At 39.7% G+C, this 19,562-nt stretch overlaps 1 protein-coding gene across 1 annotated transcript in view; it reads right to left on the bottom strand.

Annotated features, from left to right (window-relative positions):
* Positions 1–2,782: 2,782 nt before the first annotated feature.
* The window catches only part of SPARCL1 (SPARC like 1), a 40,938-nt gene continuing 24,158 nt past the window's right edge, over positions 2,783–19,562 (bottom strand). The window contains 10 exon segments of the mRNA XM_067296999.1: positions 2,783–2,811; positions 4,258–4,406; positions 5,555–5,703; positions 7,533–7,669; positions 8,698–8,818; positions 9,434–9,552; positions 10,095–10,147; positions 11,277–12,460; positions 15,223–15,276; positions 15,407–15,445. Of these exon segments, the coding sequence (XP_067153100.1) occupies positions 2,783–2,811; positions 4,258–4,406; positions 5,555–5,703; positions 7,533–7,669; positions 8,698–8,818; positions 9,434–9,552; positions 10,095–10,147; positions 11,277–12,460; positions 15,223–15,276; positions 15,407–15,445 (2,034 nt within the window).

Raw genomic sequence — 19,562 nt, 5'->3', positions numbered from 1 at the left:
GGCCTCAAAACAGATGACAGCTAATTGGATCAGATCATGTCATTTATGTTTAAGAATCTCTTATAATGAGGATTAGTGTATGTAATTAACAAAGTAGACTGCCCCTAACGTGCACAATTCTAAAAACCGAGGACAGACTTGATCTGCAAAGGACTTAGCATTGGTTATACAGTATCAGAGCAAAGGACTGTCTGGTCAGGTGTCATATCTCTAGCAGTGGGTGGTTTGGATTAGAATATGACAACAGATGAAGTGCAGATTGATATTTCTGCTGGAATATGCTAGATGCTGTCAACCTTCAATTTGGGTTGAGGGTTATGTTTGCATCTCTTATATCCCTAAATGGACCTGTCTAAGAACTTCTAACTGCTGGGTTTTTTGCCTCTCATTTAACATTGACCTGATGTTTTAACTGAAATACAGGGGAGGAAAAAAAAAAATCAGTATTTCAGGTATTTCTAGCCCTGTTCATATTTTAACCAGTTGCAACAGAATAGATCATGCCATGCTCTAAGAGTGTACAATGGCTGCATTTGTTGAGTGTATGATATATATCTATAGATCTATACCTACATGTGTGTATGTGCATTAATATATTTATAAACAGATTTTTAATCTGTTTATTAAAACAAAGTGGAAGTAATCAAGCCTACAGAAGGTCATAAGTGATAACCATCTTTGACTTAATCTACTACAACAATATTAAAACATTAAGCATTGATAAACACTAAAATGTAACTTAACCTAAAATTGTAACAATATATCTAGAACACTGACAGGTTAAACTAGTTTTCACTTAGAATTCTTATGTTTCTATTTATAATTTATAGGTTAAATTTTGAAAAGTAAAACTTTTTCCCAGAGTATAACAGCTCAGCTGAAAATTTCTGATATAGCACATTGCTGATCACAGTATTTATCAATGTGTACATCAGCACATGCTCCTCTTCTCTTCTTACAGAAGAAATGTGGAAGTGGCCACATCACTGAACTTAAACTGGTAGGATGTTGACTTGATGTTCCATACACTAGGTGCTTCAGATCTCCAGGGCTGCAACAGTCTTGGTGATGACAGTTGTTTTCCCTGCAAAACTTGGATTGTTAAACAGAAAATCTTCCCTGTTTGTGCTGATAAAATTCCATTTTGCTCTATTTTTTTTCTAGAGCTTGGCTAGAGTGGAATAATGGTAGGATTTAGTCTTCGTAAAGAACAGGTTAGTCCCTTTTGTGTAGTCTGTGTTTGTGATTGCTTTGAGCTGGCTGACTCATGGCTAATAAAGGTAAATAAGCAATAGGCTGTGATCAGACAAAAAAAAAAAAGAAGTCGAAGTTACTTCCTCCCTAAGAGATTTCAGGCTGAGTCTCATGGAAAGGATCCTTTTATATGGAATTAGCGCAGAGGATATGCTCTTGTGCATCTAAACCAGGTTGAATTGTATAAGTTGTTGTGTGATGTTGCAGAATGTGAAGTGTGACAAGGCTTACAGTGGAAATGAAAAGTCAAATTGGTTTTGGTGGGAAAAGCTTTTGTTTATGAAAAATTCCTTTATTCAAAATATTCATAGCTTTATTCTGTCTCCCCCTTACCACATTGGAGTAGCATTATGATTAGGAGTCCTACTGATTCAAGAGCAAATTAAGCAGGAGGCAAGTGGATATCTGAATCATAGTTTTCATTGGAAAGGTGACATTGTTCAGGTGAAGTGTTTTCTGATCTTCCTTTGCAGGAATAGCACTCAGGACCCCTTCTTACAACGTAGCGCCTCTGGAGTGTTTTCAGTGAAGTGCTTGGCTTTACATCAGAGTTAGTGGTGTTCAAGAATACTCTCACTATCCTTTCTTCATGTGTAAATTGTGCCTGTCTTCAGGTAGGCAAAAGTTAGGAAACGGTGAAAGGAAGTTATTGTTTCTTAAGGAAGATGGTGGCAGTAGCAGGTACTTCTGTGGGAAGAAGGCAAGTCTGTTCTGGCAAAGCAGAGTCAGGAAAATGTGCTGGAACTGTGACATCCTCTAAGTCCTGTGATGATGGACCTGTTGAAAATTGTCTTTACACACACACACACTCACTCACTCTGTGCTGCTCCTATAAACAGCTGGTTACACAGTTTCTAAATAGGAATTCTGCTGCGTGGCGTTGGTACTATTACTGCTGTTTCAAGAGACAGAAATGTTTTATCTGAAAACCACCATTTTTCATGCTTTTGGGGAATTATGGTATAAGGATTGGTGAGCTTTATCTGTGCTGTAGTTTTTTTCCTCATCAATTTAAAATGAAATTTCCATTGAACCATTGCCTTGATACCTATTCTTCAAACAAAGTTTAAAACCCACATATCTAGTTATGCTTTATTTTTCTTTTACGCATCTATGTAGAATATAAAGAAACTGACAATACAGTAAATAATAAAAGAAATTTATCCTACTTCAAGGTAATTTTCTTCAGTGTATGATACAGTTCAGATCCCATAAATCTACTGAGGAATTTGAACAGTTCGTGTGGTTAGGACTATTTCTTGGTTGAGGGAGATTATGGACTGATGCAGAAGAAAATACTGTTTAGACGTACCACGTGAAGTTCTTAAATTCTTCCACTGTTAACAAATGCAGAGTTTTTATGCATTTGTGTTATTTGACAGTAACTCTGACCTATGAAAACCTTACGCAAACTTCCTTATTCATAGTTTCTTCTCAGATATATTAAGCTGCTAATAATAAAAGAAACAAACTGGATTTGCGTATTTGCCCAGTACTCGCACAGCACTGGGATTCTGTTCAGCCAGGCTCAAAACAGGAGGTTTTCATCTATGTCCTCTGCAACAGAGAAGGAGAAAATGTCACTAAAACATTTGAGTCTTTGCCAAAGAAACATGTTTATGCTGTATCATCATGAAGAAAGTTATATATTAGAATTTTAGAGGGCTCAGGGCTCAGGTACTGTAACATTCCCCCCACAAAAACCAAGTATGGCTGCTGATATCACATTCAGGAGCCATTCATTGTGACCCTTTCTGATATTTGTTTTCCTCTTGTGGAAGGTGGTCTTGAGCTGCCTGACAGTAAAGAATCTCCCTTTCCCTCCTACCCTCCTTTATAAATGACTGATCCTAAAACCCACTTTGGACAAACGATCATTAGGAGCAGTCCATGCCTATCATGAGAACTCATGAAAGCTTAGTTCCGTGCATGGTTTGGGACTGTGGGACAAGGTGTCATCAGAAGAGCTGGAAAAAATTCTGGGAAAAGTGAAGACTTGGAATATCTGACCTCCAACCAGAATCAGCCTCCAGTTAAAATTAGGGAGTTGTTAGCAGTGTTTGTACAATTTTTTTTTAATCCTGTGTGTTCTCTACCAAACTGTTATGTTCTAGAACTAGCCTGTACTATTGCTGTCCTTAATGACTGACTGTATTGTTCAGCTGTCACTCAGAGCTAGATCAGAATAAGAATATACATTTCTAAAGAATGGCTTAGACAGTGTAGTCATGTAAATCTAAAATTGCTGTCATGGCAGTTTGTTTAGCTCCTGCCTAACTATGGAGACACAACAAGCACCGCTGTACCTAGCTTGTAACTTCCCTGGTAATGTCTGTGCAGATTGAGCTGAACCAAACATATGCCTGGGCCATTCAGGATACAGGAACTCCACCTTTCTCTGCCTAAGCCTCCTGATGCACACAGCCTAGTGGGCAGCCTCAGAGCATGCATCATGTCTGACAGGTTATAAAAGGCACTGTTCAGTCTTCCACTAGAGCATGACAGCATCTGTGTTGTATATAGTCATCTAGAGATTAGCACAGTTAACTTGGATCTCTTACTGATTGGATATCTTCTCTACTTGAACTGAAGTTTTTAAATCTATCTTCCAGGAATATGCTCTGACCACTAATTTATAAGTGTAGGCTTGCTTTGCCTTACCCTTGAAGGCACTGAATAAAAAATTCGTTATTTCTGGAGTGAAGAAGGCAAGTAGAACATACAAGATCAGACACCACAGAAGGGAACGATTTGACGGTTAGTACAAAAATAGCTTCAACGTTGTTCCTGACGGAAAAGATGAGACTTCTGCTTATCTGTATAAATCAACCCAGAACTCTGCATCTCTTGCAGTCTTATTCCTACTCCCTGTTCCATCTTCTGTAGTGCACAGCAGTTATGAGCTTCAGGCTAGAATTTTCCTCTTACTGTGTGATCTGGAACTTTGCCTAGTCTTAAGAGGAACACTTTGTCCTGTGCATCTTCCTGTTCTATCGGGTTTACCTCTCTTAATCCCAAAGCAGTGGCACCACTCCTTCAGAGGGATGAGTTTGTCTTTGTCTCCATCACACTTTTGGAAAAAACGGGTTATGCAGTGTTCCATGGGAACGAGAGAAGCTCTCAAAGGAGCCAGCTCTGAGTGAGTTGTTAATCTGAAAGAAAGAGCAAGTACATAGAGCTGTATTGTAGTGGTATATCATCAGGGTGATTGAAGATTGAGGACCTAAGCTGCTAGAATATGGCAACAGTGGCTTTGACAGACAAGTCCTGGTGAATCCTGCTGTGCTGCTTTAAGTGGCTTCCCAAGCTCTTTGTTGCTGTCACTTTGACAAAATGACTGCCTGGGGTAGCAACCAGGGGAATGGGATGTGTCTGCGCTTCAGCTGCCCCAGTTCTTTCTAGAGCCCAAGTGGAAATCCACCTTTGCTAGGGAAGGGGGTTAGGTGACATCTTGATTTGCTGTGGGGTCAGGAACCCGTCTGAAGATTCACCTCAGTGCTGAATTTGTGTGTGAATCTGTCCTGCGTTATTAGGACGATGTATATAATACCCGATAAACTAACATGCATGTGAACTGCTATTTCTTCTCTACCATTTTTGTTCTAGAATAAGTATTACTGTGATTTGTTCATGATTAATCAGTTGCATAATTTTGTCATTGACCTTAAGGAGAACAAGCTTGCAGAGGTGCTTGGCTATGTTCTAAAGCAGTAGGTGTAATCAGCGTGAGGCCTTCAGGGCCCCCAGCCTTGAAACCCTGGTCCCACCAATGAGGATCATGGCTGAAGGACTGACATTTGGTTGAAGTTCTCTGAAGTAGTATGGTGGGGGGTTCCTCAAATGGTGACACTGGTGTTTTACCTTAGCTGCTCCTTAAATATGAGAGTTCTTTCGGGTTTAACTTAAAACTATCGGTACATCACTATTGCTGCTGAAAGGCATCTGCCCTTTGTAGTTTAGCCTGCTGCTCTTAGCTTCATTAACAACCTGACCTCATGAGCCACGTTTTGTTCCAGGATTAGGCCCTTAGTAGCTTTTACGAAATTATAGAGCTTAAGATGTAATACATGATGATTATGAAAGACAAGAGAATAGAAGACTTTGACTTCAGACTTGTCTCCAGCATAAAAATCAGACAAGTTTGGGGCTTATGAGATGAGTGGCTTTTCTGAAAGGAGGAGATACTAGCTTGTACAAACTGAGAGACTGGTCATGTCTATAGAGGATACTTTGACTTAGAAAAGTAGAACAGCCTTAGCTTAAGCAGCAAAGGAGAACTGAATATGAAAAGAGCTTTTACCTGTCAACAGGGTGCTGATCAAGCTGGTAAAACTGCCAGTGCACAGGATACACATACATCTGATAATTTTTCTCAAAGTCATGGAGGAGAAGCTCAACTGGGTGGTCACCAGCCATGAGACTTTTTTCATTCTGATAGATTTTTTTGACCTGAACCCAACAGAGGAATGGATTTTTCTTTAGTGGCAAAGATGTGTCCGGAAGAGAACTCTCCAAAAAGGAGGTGACTTAAAGAAATGAAACCTGATAAAATACCCTTGAGGAAATCAGTTTTGCATTGTTTGTGACCATATGCTGCCCAAAAAGGTTGTTTCAAGTGTGCCAGCAGATTTTTGTTGGTGCCCATATAAAATCTGGTAGTAACTGGAGAGGAAGTGAAATTCCTGTGACCTAATCTTCAGACCTGGCTAAGCAGGGCAATAGCCTCAGATGGGTGGGAGACTAAGATAGCTGTCTCATATTAGTGTAACTTTCATCCTGGGGCAAGCAACTCAACTTCTGGTGTGAAATGAATCATCTCAGAAGTCATCTAATTCATACCAGTTGGTATGAGAAGTTCCCAGTAGGCCACTGTGCCTCTTGAATTGTGGAAGTAGAGTCTTCAGTGTTCCTCAAGGCTATTCTGTATAAACCTACTGTGACCTGCTGTGTGCCCCTCCAACTCCAAAGTCAGAGCAGCCAGGGGCTTAGTTACTTCTATTCGCTTAGTTGCAGGGGTTTTGGCAGTTATGACGTCTGTATCTTCAGAAACATTGTTGTCACCAACTCGCTTGACATAAAGGATTAATTTCTCAAATAAAAGGCCCAATGATAAAAGATGCTTGCTCTGTTTTAAAGCAGATTCTTGCTCTAAGTGATGCTGCAGGGTTTTTTTACTGGATGATAGAAAGCACCTTTTCTGTCTTAGAAACTGGGTACCAGACCCCTATAATTTTACAGGTCTTGAATATCATAGTATAATTTTTATCTGTAAATTGAGAGGGTATGAAGCTGGATTTAAAAACTGCAAACAATACCCATAACTGTTCACTGAGTTTTCAGATATGTTTATATTGATTGCAAAGTGTAAGATGTGTCCCAAGAACAAAACCCCCCAGCTATTTTAGTTCAGTCCAAGGCAAGGATCCCCTTTTGCCATATAAATCACTCAAATTCTATATTGCAAATTTTTATTGAATCTTGCTTGTTTTACTGTCCAGTCAATCAATCTCATAAGGTCCTTTAGCAGTTCTTCACAGTGAGGCCAAGTCCTTAATGCCTTGAATATCTTTGTATTGTCAGCAAACTCTGTCACCTACCTTCCTCTTACAGGTCACTCAAATGTTGAATGGCACAAGTCCTTTCAAGCTGTGGAACTCCACGGGTGACCTCTCTCTCGGCAATTTGTTTCTTATTCTCTGCTTTCTGTCTTTTCATAAGTTATTTATCCATACCCAGACTGTCTACCTCATGCTATAGCTGCTTAGTTTCCCTAAGTCTTGTGGAAAGTGGAGTTGATTGTACAAATTGCATCATCCTTGTCTGCATATTAGTTAATCTTTCCAATAAATTTGTCCCAAAGTACTTCCCTGAACAGAAGCTGTGTTGATTCTTCTCAAGCAAATTGTGTTTATCTAGATGTGTGCCAATTCTGTTGTATTAAAGTCTCTTTTCCGCTCCTTGTCTGTGAGCATTCATTCAAAAATAATAGTTTGGTTTATGTTCTCTTGGACAAAATGAACATTCATAGCAGAAATGTTTGTTTTAATAATGTTGGGGGTGGGAAATCTAAGTGTATTTTGCAACCTGTGTGTCTAATTGAGGCTAAACAGCACACCTGACTTTGACTTTCTTAGGTATAATTCAGTATATAGAACCTTAACAAGAACAAGAATGCTAATAAGAAATGGGAGAACTTGAGATATAAATTACTTGTTACAGATGGCTCATCCAGCTCTAGCAGTGTAATTGAGTGGTTCAATTCAAAAAGGATTGCTTACTTTACTCCTTTGCTTTTCAGTTAGAAATCCAGATGTATCCAGATCACGTTCATAATACTGCATAAGGATGTTTTTGAGCCAATCTCTCATCCAGAGAGGGAGCTGATCCACTTCATAGTCAGTACAATGAGGGATGTCTGCTCCAAACCACAAAGTTCTCATTAACAAGAGATATCTAAAGCTGACATTCAAGCATTTCTAGGTGAAGTTTGATTTGGTTCTCATGAGCACATTTCCAGGTCAGCTTTAAATTGGCATAGTTATTAATACATAAAACTGAGAATGCAAGTAATGGGTTGAATTATACATCTAGAATGGTTTGTGATTAGTTGACATCCTTAACCAGTCATGTAAGCCAGAAGCTATTCATTTAAAATTGCCATCCCAAGCAAAAAGTTATTTGTGAATTAGGGGATCTGAACTGAGGACTTGCACAGAGTCTCTGGGTGATCTTGCACCAACCGCTAAGCCAATCTATTCAGTCCTTATACATGACTGCAACTTAGGTGGACATATCTGAGCTTGCTTTGAACTCATTATTCTGGGTACCTTTTGCAGCTGAAGATGGTAGCATGGCTTATACATCTGACCAGTATCCTGCAGCAAATATGATATAAATATGTTGCTTAGTTCCTTGGGCTTGCAGGAAAGCAGAGTTTTGGATATTTAAGGAATATTCTGGCTGAAAGTGAGTTTACTTCCCTCCAAGAGTACATGGCAACTGAACAAGACCTTTGAAATCAGTTCTAGCTGTTGGATCGTGAGTTTTGCATCTAAGTCCTTCTGTGATCTTTGTTTTTGAATTTCACATTTTCATCTGTAAAATGGATGTGTTAATACTGTTTTTCCAGTGAGGATAAATACATTAAAAGCAATAGGAGCCATATTAATATATAAAACAGTGCAGGGCGGGGGAGAGAGCAGTGTTGACAACAGATTGCTGCAATTGTCTTTGGATTAGGGCGCTTAATGCCCTTATTTATAGGAAAAAGTGACCTGGTCTGACCTATTTAAGGTTTAGAAGCCAGTTTTACTTAGCAGATAACTGATGCAGAATGGGGAGAGCACAGGAAGGAAACAGATACATTAGGATTAGTTTGTGCTAACTAAGCCTACCGGATATTTATACCTAGGTAAATTCAATACACAAAAACATAAGCCTTACATTTGCAGGATCCCATATAGTCCAGATGCAGCTGGCGTCCCATTTTTGTCCCTTCAAGTTGGCATTTTGTGCCAAAGAGTTGACATGTGCCATCGTAAGTCTTATTATCAGTGCCACAAACCTAGAAACAGGGTAAAAATCAAACCACTCTCCACCACCATGCTCAGAAAAAATTATCAGGTTACTAATATAGGCATTACAATAATAAAAGAATCATTGCCATACAGTGTACCAGTTGTGAATACCCACAGAGAATGCATGTGATCAGGAGTATTGAAAACCCTAGTTATTTTCATATGTCTACATAAGGATTAGATAGCCGTAGTTAGACACCCAATGTCAAGATGTTTAAATCTATTTTTGTGGTACTACCACTGTCTCTGACTTGCTACAGGATTATTGCACATATATATATGTGTGTCTGTGCGTATTTGGTATATGCTCTGAGACATAACATGGATAAATTTTGCTGACAGAAAAATTGGTATTCACTGAGAGACTGTAATTGAAGAAAATCACATTAAGTACTTTGTAGCTGTGTGCTTTTATACCCTTTTCAAGCACTAGTCTGTAAGTTTTGGTATTCTATACCTAGAGTTACAATTACTAAAATCACTGAAACCTACTTACATGCTTTTTAGGGTAGAATTACTCTAAATAATGCCTGGGGAATGTGGTATCTTGTAAGTGTTGTGGTTGGTTTTCCCCCATGCTGTGCAATGAATGAAATACTTACATGCTCATAATCATTAGTTGAAGGGCAAGCAGCAGGGTCTTGGCAAATACAGCTGGGTTTCTCTTGTTCATCTGCATGGCAGACTTTTCCTCTTTTGCAGTGGAAGTTCCTACATGGATCTAGCAATAAGATCAAGAAGGGAGGGATTGTTAGGGACAGTGTGACAAAACCAGCATTCCTGGCAAGTATTCCTGACAGTGAAGACAAAATATAGCCAAATATTCACCCAGAAGTCAAGCACTTTCTGCAAGTTTGAGTAATTTGTTAGTTATAAGGGCAGACATTCACTTTCAGCCTTATGTTTGGTGTAAGTTCTTATCTGTCCTTGTTGAATCCAAGACAGGTTACCTATTCCTAGTTTAATTCAAGCTAGCGTTCTTCAGCTGAGGGGTTTCAATGGAAGATAACTCCCATTTCTGTAAAGCTGGTATAAAAATCTGTGCTGTATATCAGTTTTTTTCAGAAACAAATGAGTAAATCCAAGGGTATGCAGATGGGATTCTTCTCTAGGACCGTATCTGTGATACAGGATTATGCACAAGCACAGTTCAGTCATGTGAAATTGCATGCTGCTGAACACAGAAAACAAATGCAGACCAGCAGATTGCCCAGCTGCAGTGAGTTAGCAGTTATGTGAGGGCTCCATGTGCAGTTTACTCACCCAGGAAAGCCTTCCCACTGCTGTTGCTTGCACTTTCCCCCTCACTGTATGATCTGTCTCTGGGACTTAAAGGTTAAAACTACAGGCAAAAGCAGAAATTGTGGTAAGTCTGGGAAGGAAAAAATACCGAGAGAAAATTTTTTTCAGGTATGAATACAGAGCTGATCCAGGGACAGAATTTGCTCTATTTGCAGCAGAAAGAGGTTGCTGTGCTAAGCGTGAGAGGTCTATAACAACTTTGATAATGTGAGGGCTCTCTTTTGGGTAGGAAAAAAGTAGGGGGAGAGAGAGAGAAATGGGAGTCCAGTAAGGCCTGGACTCCCGGTAGTTCTGGAGTACCTGATATACAGTAGTATAGTGCCTGACTTTGAAATGCTTACAAATTCTGCTAAGCTCGCCCCCTATTTAGCATCTGGGATCCCTACATATCAATGAGCCTTGACTGCCTTTAAACAGTGCTTGGGAAAGGCAGCATGATAAGACATCTAGCTAAACAAATGAAACTAAGAGGAGAATGGGAAGAAATGTCTCCAATCTTGCTCCTCCTTTGGTGCTATGGGGAGGTGCCTTCCCTGCTTCAGATTGACAGCTCCTATCCTCTTCTCAAGATTAAGATTTTTCTTTAACAGTCATAGCAAAGATCACACCTTTCTTTCACAACAAAGCACTTGGCAATCCCCTTTTTTATCTAGTATCTGACCAGGATATGGGAGATCTGGGTGCAACATCCTCTTTATCTGAAGAGGATGCCTGCATACTTCATCCTGTGGAAGGGTGTCCTAACCACCAGGCTGGTAGTTATTGCGGGAACTCTATCCCTTCCTTTTGAAACTGTTCAATTTTGTATGAAAGTGTTTAAGATCCTTTGGGAGAGGAGTTGAACAGGCCTTTCTAGTCAGGATGAGACTGGGTTCCATTTTTTTTATGTGCATACGTTTCACAGGCATGTATATGTATTTATATGTATGTTTCATTACACAGTCCTTTGGGCCTGGATGTGTTACATGAGTTGTGCTCACTTTCTGGTCCAATTCATTTAAATTATTTATGTGAAGTGACACAGTGTGAACTGGATGGATAATGAGTAAAAGCAGATGAGACTTCTCCAAAATTTTAAGAAAACTTTAGACCTGTTCTTTCTCCAAAATGTTCTTTCAACCGTCAGGAACTTAAATTTAGGACCCATTTTCCCTTTTTTAATCTTCCTTTTTTTTTTTTTTTTTAAGGCGATTTACCTTATCTTCAGGTTCCGTTGAATTCACACTCTGAACAGAGTTACTTGTTTCCATTTGTTCCTTGCTGTCAGAATTAGGTGGCTCATGATGGTAATAATCTTCCTCAAAGTGAACAAAGTCTTTAATTTTGACATCTGGGTAATCACTGTTATCCCTGCTAACTGCACTGTCATCTTCATCAGTCCCTCCCCCTTCCCTCTCAGTGTTGCTGCTTCCAGGATTGTTACTCTGGATTCTTTCACCTTCTTCATAGGTTGTTTCTTTCCAGGCATTGCTGAGATCTTCCTCACTGTCATCATCATTACTCTCCTCCTTATATTGTCTTTTCACCACTGTTTCATGACCACTCTGATTGTTTACTTGAGAATTGTCTTTGCCTTGTCGGCTTTGCTGTTTGTCATCCTGATCTTGGTTACTGCTTTTCTGAGAGAGAGAGATTTTTCCTTCTTCGTAGGGCTTTCTTTGGGTCTCATCCTTCTCTTTCTCCTCTCGATCAAATTTCTCACCATGCCTCTTGGTTATCTGGAGTGGCTGACTGGAATCTCTCATGATTTCATCAGATTGCCCACTCTCTTCGTTTTGCTGTCTTTTGTATTGATTGTCTTGATTTGTCAGGTGGGTTTTGTGCTTCATATCTCTGTGGTCAGTTTCCTCACCCCATTCCTCTTCCTCCTCCTCCACCTTTTCCTCTTCATCACCTTCACTGGTGTTTTCAGATAGGCCAACTGTATTTTTATTATATTTCCAGGTGTTAGGTTCACTGAGACCATCCACTGGATTCTCTTCATCATCCATAACTTGTTCATTGTTGTGTTTCTCATGTCTGCTGAACTGGTAATATTCAGAGCTGAACTGTTCTCTGCTTCTGCTGCCAGAGTCACTGTCCTGCTTGTCAGAAGCCAAACCTGGTTTAATGTGCAGCGAAAGGAAATTAATGCTCTTCAGGCTATCTTTCTCTTCATGCTCCCTACCGCTTCTTCTCCATGTTTTAGCAGGCCTGGACTCCTCCCTGTGCTCAGTATCTGATAGTGGTACCTCTTTATTTTTGTTTCTCTGACTTGACAGTGAATCACCCTTGTTTACATACTCTGTGTTCTCTTCCTTTGAGATGATGGAATGAATATCTTGAGCCTTCCAAAACAAATAAATAAAGCATTTAAAAAGTAGATTGATAAATCTTAGAATGTATTCTAATCAATCCCAAGTCAATGCAACACAATTTTTGCCTCATATTGAAAAAAGCACAGTATGACACTGCACACTTATGCTTTTTTGTCATAAATGCTCCCTTCAGTAAGTTAATTCAGAGCATGAAATTCACAGTCAATGTCATTTTGGGTTCTCAGCAAGTTTGTTCATTAGTCCCCCCCACCCCCCTTCACAAACCTGAAGTTTCTGAAAAAGTCTATGCAATTCTCTTCAAGATCTGATAGGAGCTTGATGTGTGTGTATGGGGGTCTTGTGAAATCTCAGTCTAAGTGCTTAATTAGTAATTTAGAGTTGTAACTTCAGACACCTGCCTTAGGCAGCAGTAGTTATCACTTATCTCAGGAAGGGAGTGATACTAATTATCTTCCTACACGGGTAAATAGAGGGCCTGGGAAAAGAGGAGAGAGAAGGAGCACCTTTGGCAAGGTACCATGGTAGTAATTCCTGAGGGGTGCAGCACATTCATCCACCTTGAATCTGATGCGCTGTTACTTCCTAGCTGAATTAATCAGGAGCTGTTGTGTTTGGTGGCAACGCCACTACCGTATCATAAGCTCACTAGCAGGAGTCACAGGGGTGTGTTTGAGTGGCTTTTTTGCAATGGCTGCTGGGTGAGTACAGGCACTTGCATCTTCTGTACAGCAGCAGGAACATCTGATATTTTTCTGTACTAAACCTATGGACTTTCAGTGTTGCTTATTACTTACTAAAAATGATGCCTGACACTGATTTTGCTTAAAACTTTCAGTGGGATTATTCATGAAGATGGAAGTACTTGTAAGTACCTAAACTGCTGGGAAAACACTCCCTTTAGTGGGAGCAGAGTCAGACTCCTCTGAAACAAAGACTAAATACTGTAGGATTAAAAATAGGTATTTGGCTTTTTTGCGGATCAACTTCCCCAATTTCTTAATGTCAGGATGGTATCTACATTTTTTATAAGTGTTTATCTTTTACTTGGTGAACTTCCTGATGTAGTAAAATTACTAAGCAAAATATTCCCTATGTAATTTACAGCCCTAACTTTTTAATGAACTTTTAATGAAAAGAATGTGTTCACTGAAATCCAAGAGAATTTCAGTCAAATGTTTTTCCAGATGGAATGTGACTTTCTTGAAGATAATAAAGAGTGAAATATCTATGCTACAAATTTCAAGGTGAATTAAAAATCAAATTTCACAAGTGGTTTTCTTTTTCTGTGTTTTTGTGCACTGCTACCTAAAACATACTGTATGTTTTTGGGTTTTTTTCCTGTTTAAAACAAAATCTCTGAGGGGCTGTTAGTTCTGTAGTGTTGCAAAATGCAAGGCCAAACATTCCTTAATATCCTCTGTTCTGGTTGCCTCTGTTTGATGAAACAGCTTTTTTTTTTTTTTTTTTTTTTTTTGAAAGATGCTGTGGCTTCTGTCTTGATACAAAGCCTCACTGTGCACTACACTTTCAATTTAGATGTGCCTGGATGTGCTTTCTAGCCTTTGTTTTTTTGATATATCTTTTTCCCCAGGGTAGCAGAAACCTTTTAGGACTCGGTTGCTTGTGAAGATACTTGGGCCTCTTAATATAATGACAAAAATTTTAGTCAATGTACATGTAATTAGCTACTGTTAGGGGACAACTGGCCTCTGATAAATGTTGCATATTCACCTGGAACTGGTGATTCACCTGACATTGCTATTGTAATGTTTTATTTTGATGCAGGTGTTTTCTCTATGTGTTGTTTCTGGGAGACAGCTGTAAGCTGCAAATTGTCTACTGTGATCTTGAAATTTGCCTGAAAAAAAAGTTTATACCATAATTTGTTCTGCTGCATACTTCAAACAATAGGAAATGTCACTTTTTTTTTTCATAATGCAGAGCACCATCTGGATTGGCATGAAATGCATCTGGAAAATTGCATGGAGCTGGACATAATTCCCTATGAGAAAAGGTAAGCAAAAGAAGTGTGGTGTTGCATTTGGTTCTATACAGCATGGTCTGGATTGTGTTTTTACAAAATATTTGTTGGCTTGGAGTCAAGCTGCACAGTACCTGAACCACAGCTGCTCAACACAGTGGTTCGTTTAAAAAAAAAAAAAAAAGTTGATTCGGGTCAACCATAAATGCAAAAACATGAGCTCTATGCTTAACTTGCATACATGGCATAGTGCTGTTGAAGCCATCTGTCCCATCATCATCAGAGCTGCGTCTCTGGCCTGTTAGCCACAGTGTACTTTGCCACGGAGGAGACATATCTGTCTAGTGCTCCATATACTAAATAACAAAAGCTATGATGGATAAAATTATTATGTTTGAGACTGCACATGATTACTCAATACATGATAATTTGGGGATTGTACATTCCTAGTTTACAGGAAAAGTGATGACCACAGTTTGATGCTGGTAAAGCTTATTATTTCTACAATAGATATGTAGATATAATGTTTATATTTAGGAATTCATTTAAGGGAATTTCTTGAAATAAGTGAAACTTTATGTTGTAAGCTTTGGATTCTGTGCTGTTCTGCTGCTAGCTGTGCTGTGTGAGGCATGAGATGCTTTGTAATAATTCCCGTGGGAGAGAGGCACTTGATTTTTTTTTTTTTAATGTAAACTAATTTTCCAGCCAATGCATCTGTGATAATGTGTTTTAGATGTTTGAGATCATTAGTATAAGTTGCCTTATAACATTAAAAGAACAGAAGTACCTTTTCTGCAGTTTTTTGTTTATGGATTCCAAGCTTGTAGATTAAGGGATAGGTCTAGACTAGACAATTGAGTTAAAAATATGCATATAAATAAAAATCTTGTACAGTTCAGCGAGTTAACATAAAGTATTCACGGTATGCGGAAGTTCAAATGCACAGTAGTAATAGAACAATGAGGACTTACTGGAATAGCGAAAGCTGGTCCTACAAGACAAATGGAGAGCTGCAGTCTTCATGCTTCTCAGATCTTGAGTGGGATAATAGTTAATGGTGCAGTGGTAGGGTTTGGAGGTTTCCTTTCTGCAAGCAGTAGCAAAGAAACAGGATTAGGGTTTGGGTCTGTTGGTTTGAAAATGATTGATGCAAGCAATATAGCGGCTACTGTGACTTGTAGGTCAGTGCAAAGTCCCACAAAACTTCCTTGCAATGTCCTGCTGTAAGTAAATTCAGGAATTATGCTGGCTTCTCTAGCAGACATTTTGATCCTAATTCTGTTACAGGACTTAGGTCATATGCCCTATCCACAAACTCTAGTGGTGTTACTGAAAGATTGAGTTATGAACCTCCACTGGTTGAGTCCTGTAAAGCCACTGTTCTTCTGAGCTATTAGTTTTTGAAAAATATCCCTTTTTATACAGTTCTGGGACTGAATGCTGAGATGCTGCCTGACTGTGGCTTCTTAACAGCCAGGGTGTCTCCTGGCTGCTGCTGTGGTGCTGTAGGAGGAAGAATCAAGTGATGAACCTCGGCTCCGCAGCTCTCAAACCCCAGAAACTCTGTCCAGGCTGGTTGAGTGACTGGTTGAGTCCTGCTCTTGAAGCAACCAAAACATCTCTGTTGTACAGTAGTAAGAAAGACAGGTGGTTGGAAGAACATGTAATGCTGTAGGAATTTTATCAGTTTTTGCTAATATCCTCATGCGAGTGAGACAACACATTTTTACCTTGCTGAGGAGGTACTTTTGCAGTGCACCTGTACGGGAAGTTTCTGTAGTTTCTGTGGCTGTTATCACTGGGAAAAGGAAAAAGTCCTATAGCTTCTGCTGCTCCTTTCCCTTGTCTTCTGTCTACTGTATTGTTTTCTTTCTCTTTTCCTTTTCCTCTTGCTTTTCTTCTATATTCATCAGGAATCACTTGGGTTTTCCCTCTTCTTCTGATTCTGTTCTCACTCTGCTGGCTGCTTTTCCTTAGTAATTCTGTCTCCTCTCTCTTCTCCCTCCCCATTTTTAAACATTCTCACTTTCCACCTCACGCATGTCATTTTTCATTCCCTCTCCCTTTATCAGTAGAAGCAGAACACTTATTGCCCTGTCCTTAGCTGAAGCACGTAGCCTCTCAGTTTTTTGCAGGTTGAACTCCTTGGCATATGAAGAAACTGGCAGTGGTTTTTCAGTTAGGTCAACCATATTCAAATGCATCTGGTACACAATCTGTGGTTTTAAAATGTTATTCATTCAGACAGTAGTTGGTGGGGTCTTGGAAAAAAACACTGAAACTGAAAAAGGAGAATTCCAGGGCAGCTTGTGTTTATGGGGGCCAGGGCATGAACCAAGAAAGAAGGACTTGCATTGAGCATTGTGTTAATTTTGGTATAAAAGCCTGCAAAAGCATCCTGGCTACTGCCATGCTCAGTTCTGCTCAAAGTGTGAGTGTTGGAAGCTTCGGGTGTTTTCCAGTGTTCATAATCATTTAAGGACAATGTCTCTTTTCTTTTTGTTAATGAAGAATGAAAATCTTCATTAGTGATGTATATCTAGTATGCAAACCATCTTTCTTACACTGAATTTATTTAGTCCCCATACATAGCTGAGCATAGAACACAAGGTGCCTCTTTGACATCCAGGGTTAGTTGTTTAAGATGTTCTTACAGAGAAATATAGAATAAGACAAAATCCATCAATGAGTGTATGTGAAATTCCCAACTGTGCAACGTATAGGCAGTCACTTCAGGTGAAGGCAAGTTTTGTTACGCTGCGGGTCCTGTAGGCAACTTGCCAGAAATGCAAGGGCATAATCCAATTTCAGTATGATTGTGTAGCCCTATTATCTGTATGTCATGATTTTTGAAGGCCTGGCAAGTAATTGAGGGAGTCAATATTTGAATTAGAAGACAAAAGGTCAGGTAGCCTGAATTCTTGCCTGTCTGCTTGTGCAAACAATAAAGCTCAGGGCTGGTCTCTTCCCTTCAGGGTTTCTCCGTACTAAAAATCACATTAGTCGTACTTGTTTTGGTAGACTATTTTGAGAGCTGTAAATGAAAATCGCTACAGGTTACATCTTATTTAAAATAATAATTTTCAAATCTGCTTCTATCACAGGCTGTAAAGGTTGCCTCTGCTACCTTTAGCTAAATAATGAAGAAGTAGTTGGACCCACGGAGCTGTTGAATAAATCTGAGTTAAGGTATCAGAATAGGGCTTTTGTATCCATTTTGCTGTTAGTAAGCAGCCTGCAGTGGCCTGCAGGAAGCATAAATCTTTAACTGTTCAGGATATCTGGGGAATATAGGAACATAGTCTTCCTGAGTATCTTTTTTTCTAGAAGTGGTAGTACCAAATGAGTTGCAAGCGATTGTAAAATTACCTGCAGTAGGATAAACTGCCCACAGCATTAAGTCACGTTTCTCAGAGTTAAACACTCTTAAACTGTAATGCATGTGCAACTATTGCTATTGCTCATTCTTGTTATTTTGCCTTTTTGAATGTGGCAGCGATACCAATTTCTGTGCAGTAAGTGTGCACTCCCATTGGTTTCGGAGGCCCTTGTGCTGTGGGGTTCTGATCCTGCCTCATGCTGGACCCGATTACGTTATTTCCTTCCTTGCCGCCTTGCTGTGATCTCAATTCCATTGTGCGGTCAGTACAGAGACCTATTTGCGACTGGCAGTCGGAAACTACCAGACAAGTTCAAAAGCAACACTAACAAAGCCTTTTCATTGCTCACAGTGCCAATAGAGAAGGGAGAGTAGTAGGGGAAGCTGGGGATTACTGTCATAGTAGCTGCAAAGTCAATAATCGCAGCAGCTGCTTCAACAAAGCAAAAACGTAATCTTTGCCCAATGGATTGTGGTCCCTGCAGTCCCACAGGGGCGAAAGGGGTGTTTCTGTTGGCGTGACTCAATGTTCTGTTAGGCGTTAAGGTTTTAATCGTGCGGTACGCCAAGACCTTTTGCCAGAATCCAGGAAAACATCTTTATGCTGTACAAGTAATCCATGCGAAGGCTGTTGGTGGTTTGTTGGAGCAGGAGCAAAGGGATTTTCTGCTTGAAGGGTAAAGCCCTTAGTGAGGAAAAAGCCCTGAGGAACTGTTCCTGCAAGCGTACTGCCCTTTCACTGTGAAGGTCGTGGCTCACGTGAATGGGATTTTTGCACTTTGTCATTTATTCTTTCAGCGGTAAGCAAACTCTGGAAAGAAAAAGTTCTTTTCGTTACGCTTTTAATCACAGCCAGGAGGGCTTATCCGGTAGACTGATCTGACTGCTGCTCCTTGGTCTGTGACCTGTTTGTTACCGCATACGTACTCTCAGGGAAGCATAGCTCTTTGGAGAAAGTGGGCAAGCCTTCCTGCCCTGTGGACTCAGTGGGGTGTGGGCTTGGCAGATGCACAGATGAGAGATCTTGTGGGCCACATGTAATATGTGATAACTAAGACGATGGTCATGATGAAATTAAACATTTAGCTGACTGTCATATAATGCAGGGATCTGCATTGTGACATTAATTTTTACACTGAGATCTAAATATGAAGATACTTTGTTCTTTTCTTTCATTTCCAAATTTGTCCTACAGAATGGAACTTCTGAAAACAAGCTTTTGTAACATTTAAGAGTAGCAGAACTGTCAGTGTAAAAAATATTAAACTGGAAACAATTTTTAAATGCAAGCAGACATTTCCCAGGAGAAAGCCGGTGGGAAAATCTGTAGGAAATCTGACCAAGAGGTGAATATGAAGATGACTGAAAGTGACACTTGCATTGTCCAATCCCAAAGGTTAAGGCTCTAAATAATGATATTTAAATTAATTTTAAAAAATGAATACACAAGATCATGTCATCTTCCAATGATAATGGGCTATAGCTGGCTGCTTGTAGTGGTCTCTTAAAAATACGGCTTCCTCATTCTTCTAAGTGTTGCTTTTCTTTGTTTCTTTAAGACATCATCTATAGCCTCCTCCTAACTTCTTAAAGGTTATGATAACTGGATACATACTGTAACAGCACCTTCTTTTGCCCACTAATGAACTGACAGTCTCCCTTCCTTTGGTGCAGGATAATGCATATAGGGACTGGGCACATTAGCAGAAAAAACAGGCAAGAGCAGCACTGCAGGCTTTGTCTCCCAG

The sequence above is a fragment of the Apteryx mantelli genome, chromosome 5, assembly GCF_036417845.1.
Source record: "Apteryx mantelli isolate bAptMan1 chromosome 5, bAptMan1.hap1, whole genome shotgun sequence".
NCBI classification, from domain to species: Eukaryota; Metazoa; Chordata; class Aves; order Apterygiformes; family Apterygidae; genus Apteryx; species Apteryx mantelli.
The sequence above is the reverse complement of the archived record's forward strand: the minus strand, read 5'-3'. Positions and strand labels throughout refer to the sequence as shown.